The 4134-nt window shown below is 40.0% G+C and overlaps 1 protein-coding gene across 1 annotated transcript in view; it reads right to left on the bottom strand.

Moving 5' to 3' along the window:
- LOC107661281 (protein kinase C-binding protein NELL2-like) overlaps window positions 1–4134 on the bottom strand; it is a 99294-nt gene that overhangs the window by 75978 nt on the left and 19182 nt on the right. The window contains exons 7-9 of the mRNA XM_016450779.1: window positions 2918–3012; window positions 1164–1269; window positions 850–978 (exon numbers count right to left, since the gene is read on the bottom strand). Coding sequence (XP_016306265.1) covers window positions 850–978; window positions 1164–1269; window positions 2918–3012 — 330 coding nt within the window. The remainder of the gene's footprint in view (window positions 1–849; window positions 979–1163; window positions 1270–2917; window positions 3013–4134) is intronic.

Below are 4134 nucleotides of genomic sequence, written 5' to 3'. Positions count from 1 at the left end.
TAATATCATTTATTATTAATTTTATATTTATATTTTCTGAAATTTTTTTGGTATTCATTTTAATACATTAACATTACTTTAATATGAATTTCTAACACATATTTTTATTACAGTGAATTGTACTAAATTCATTTATTATATTATTATTGCAATAATAATAATTATTATATATGTTTATAATGTTATATTTATTTTAAAAAATTAAATAATTGGTCATATTTATTACATTACACATTTTTTATATAATTAATGATTAATTAATATTATATTTATTAATATTAATTCTAAAACATTATCATATAACATTAATATTACTTTAACATGTTATATTTATTAACATTAGTTTTTATTTTTAATTATTACATATTTTTTATATAATGAATGATTTATTATTAATATTATATTTAGAATTTTATATTTTTTTGTAATAATTCTAAAACATTAATCATATTAATATTAATTTAACATTATTATAAATAATATATATCTTTTTAATTTATCTTATTAATATATATCTTAAAAATTGTGCTAAATTAATGTGTTAAATTTGTAAATTTCAATCCCCAAAGTAGTATATGTTATATTAGTATCTAAGTGCGACCTATTTTATGTCAACACTCGATACTGCATCAGAAAAATCCAATTATCACAAGTGAGTCATTATACACATGTCCTGGAATAATAATGTATATCGAGGAATATTAAAATCAGCTGGCGGCTCTAATGCTGTTAAATTCCTGTTCCCAGAGTGCTGTAATTATGATTAATTTCCCGCAGTGTATGCGCATGGATTCAGGAGTAAGGGATTACCTGATGGATCAGCTGACCCGTGTTTGATTGACGCCTCACCTTCGCAGTAGACGCTGTCCTCGCGCAGCAGCCGGAAGCCATTCTTGCAGCTGCAGCTGGCGCCGGCGTCTAAGTTCACGCAGGCCGAGTTCTCCGCACAGATGTTGTCCTCCGCACAGAAGTCGTGACCTTTAACCCCAGATAGAGGAGATTTGCGTTCATGGATTTATGCTTCTAGAAACACCGAAGCGCTAACGGTCAGGCTATGGTCAAACTACACACACCGATTATTATTTATTGCACGTTCGGTGGCAATGAGCAACGTTTCTTCGAGGTTTTGTCTGTACAGAATAAGGGCAGATATGCGTACATACCTCTGCAGACTTTGCAGCATCTGTCTGTCAGTGTGATCTGGTCAGATTCAGCGCAGGTGAGCTGCGGACAGTCTTCAGTGTTCGTAACTCTATGCATCGTGCGATCCTGAAAAAAGATAAGAAAAGCAACTGGGCTTATCATTTGTTCTAAAAAAAAAAAAATTATATAGACGGTGGCTAGGGTGCTCTGAGTGGTTGCTAGGGTGATTCTAGGCGGTTGCAAAGCAGTTGCTAGGATAGTCTGGGTGGTTGCTAAGGTGTTGCTAGGCGGATGTTACAGTGTTTTATGTGGTTACTAGGCAGTTGCTAGGATACTCTGGGTAGTTCCCAAGCCGGTTGTTAGAGTGTTCTGCATGGTTGCTAGGATGTTGCTAGCGTACTCTGGGTGCTTTCTAGGGTGTTGCTAGGTGGTTGCTATGCAGTTGCTAGTGTGTTCTGAGTGATTGCTAGGCAGTTGCTAGGGTACTCTGGGTGGTTGCTAGGGTGTTGCTAGGCTGTTTTAGGTGGTTTCTAGGCAGTTGTCCAGGTAGTCTGGGTAGTTCCTAGGCAGTTGTTAGGGTGTTCTGCGTGGTTGCTATGCAGTTGCTAGGATGTTGCTAGGGTACTCTGGGTGGTTTGCTAGGGTGTTCCTAGGTGGTTGCTATGCAGTTGCTAGTGTGTTCTGGGTGGTTGCTAGGCGGTTGCTAGGGCACTCTGGGTGGTTGCTAGGTGGTTGCTAAGCTGTTTTAGATGGTTTCTAGGCAGTTGCTCGGGTACTCTGGTAACCCTTTTCCACCAACATGAACTGGGTGCTAGTTCAGAGCCAGTGCTATTGCCGGTTCGGAGTTGGTTCAACTGGTGAGCCTTCTAAGAACCGGATTGCCTTTCCACGGGCTAGAGAGCCACTACAGAGCCAGGTCTTATGTCCCTGAATACGTCTCATCTTCCCCAGTAACGCTAGCGTGGCAGCGCCAAACACAACAGGCAGACCGATCGGCGCACGACACCAAAGCACCGCAAAAGCGATCCAAAAGCATAAAGAGAGTTGTCTGCTGTCCGATCACTCCCACGGCACACCGACCGGTCCGCGGAGCGCCGATGCAGCCCGAACAAGCCTAAACACACAATCAGCAGTGGTGGACGTTGCATTGCTATTGATGTTCATGGCTTTGCGAACCTACATCGGCATCCAAACACGGCCAATTCAACGTGCTTGTGTTTAGCTGCTACTTCAAATATGGTGGTCAAAAGTTTCTGTTCGTCTTGTTGGTCACGGTAACCCCGCCCCCAGCCCCTGATGCAAGCGGTTCTTACTTCTAGACCAGCAATGTTTTGGTGCTACTTACGAACCACTTTTCCTGGTTCGGAGCTGGTGCTTTGGGTGTCGAAAGACAAAGAACCGATTTGAAACTAGGCTCTGGCTCCGAACCAGCACTCAAACTGCCTCGGTGGAAAAGGGGTATGGGTGGTTCCTAGGCAGTGGTTAGGGTGTTCTGCGTGGTTGTTAGGAAAGCAGTTGCTAGGGTGTTGCTAGGTGGTTGCTATGCAGTTGATAGTGTGTTCTGGGTGGTTGCTAGGGTGTTTAAAAATGTACTACTTGTAAATATGTATGTTTAAATACTATGCAAATACTTACATGCTTTTATCTATCTATACATATCTATATATCTATATATCTATATATCTATATATATATATATATATATATATACACACACACACACACACACACATTGGTTGGTTTTGTGTTTTGTGTAAATGTACAGAGATTGTACCCTGCATTCAAACAGCTGGCAGAGTCCCGCGGTGGGATCGTGAACAGCACAGCGTTGTCCTTCCACCAGCGTCTGCCCCGAAAACAAGCACATCACTGCAGAAAAACAAAAACACACACATATGAACACCTCCACATGAACACACCTGCGATACACAGACACAACACTCACTCGCTACTGGTTTTCGTAATACAGTGAAAGTTAATTGGCTCCAAAACAACACTGGACCCCATTGACTTTCATAGAATGGACAAAAAAGTAAATTTTATTTGCATTTTATTTAGTTTCAATGCAGCTAGAAATAGGCATGACTTTGACTCGGCAGAAACGCAAGCAGCACAAATCAAACCTGCACTATTAATGTGAGAGAAAGAAATGCTACGGTATGGAAATTTGGAGCTAAACAAAAGAGCAAACAGCCAACAACTACAAGACGTCTGAGGAGATAATTGTTCCCTAGACGGCAATTATTTCCTCCTCTGACTTCAAATACAACTCAACATACAGACCAATCCTCACCGAGAACCTGTTATATAGTTTCAAATTAATCATTATTGCTGTTTCCATCAGTCCTCAAATTACTGTTTTGTTGAGGAGACTTTGCTGGTTTGCTTTACTAAGACGCACATTAAAATATCTGCTCGCATGACTTATTTTATAACTCTTTATTTCATTAATATCACCATTAGGCATTAAAACACCCCTTGAACAGTAATTATAGTAAGTGAATTTGATAATTAAAGCTCTAGTAGATCACGTATAAACATCATATTATTTAACTGCAGGTTTGTGTTTTGTTCCAGGATGAAGTTTGCCAGCGTTTGCTGGAATAAACGAATGTTCATGCTTTCCCAGCGCAGTAGCTGTAAATAGCAGCCAAAACGTTCTGGAGAGGAATCTTCTGGAGAAACAGAAGACTGTGAGATGCTTTGAACGGCCACAAACCAAAGCCAAAGCTTTATAGATGTCTGATGAAAACAATCCGTCAGCGTGTGTCAGCTAAATTACCACAGATGACAAATTACAATCAGAAATTAATCTTTAATGTTTATTGAGTGAAACATTCAGCTGAAGCTCTGCCAGTTTGACTATAGTATGGATGGAAAGTTAACTAATGGCGCTTTTCCACTGCATGGTACGGCACGGTACGGCTCGGTACGGTTCACTTTTGGGGGGTTTTCCACTGGGTACAGTACCTGGTACCTGGTACTTTTTTT

The sequence above is a fragment of the Sinocyclocheilus anshuiensis genome, unplaced genomic scaffold (genome assembly GCF_001515605.1).
Source record: "Sinocyclocheilus anshuiensis isolate Anshui unplaced genomic scaffold, SAMN03320099.WGS_v1.1 scaffold499, whole genome shotgun sequence".
Taxonomy (NCBI): Eukaryota; Metazoa; Chordata; class Actinopteri; order Cypriniformes; family Cyprinidae; genus Sinocyclocheilus; species Sinocyclocheilus anshuiensis.
Note: the sequence above shows the minus strand (reverse complement) of the source record. Positions and strands in the feature narration are given on the sequence as shown.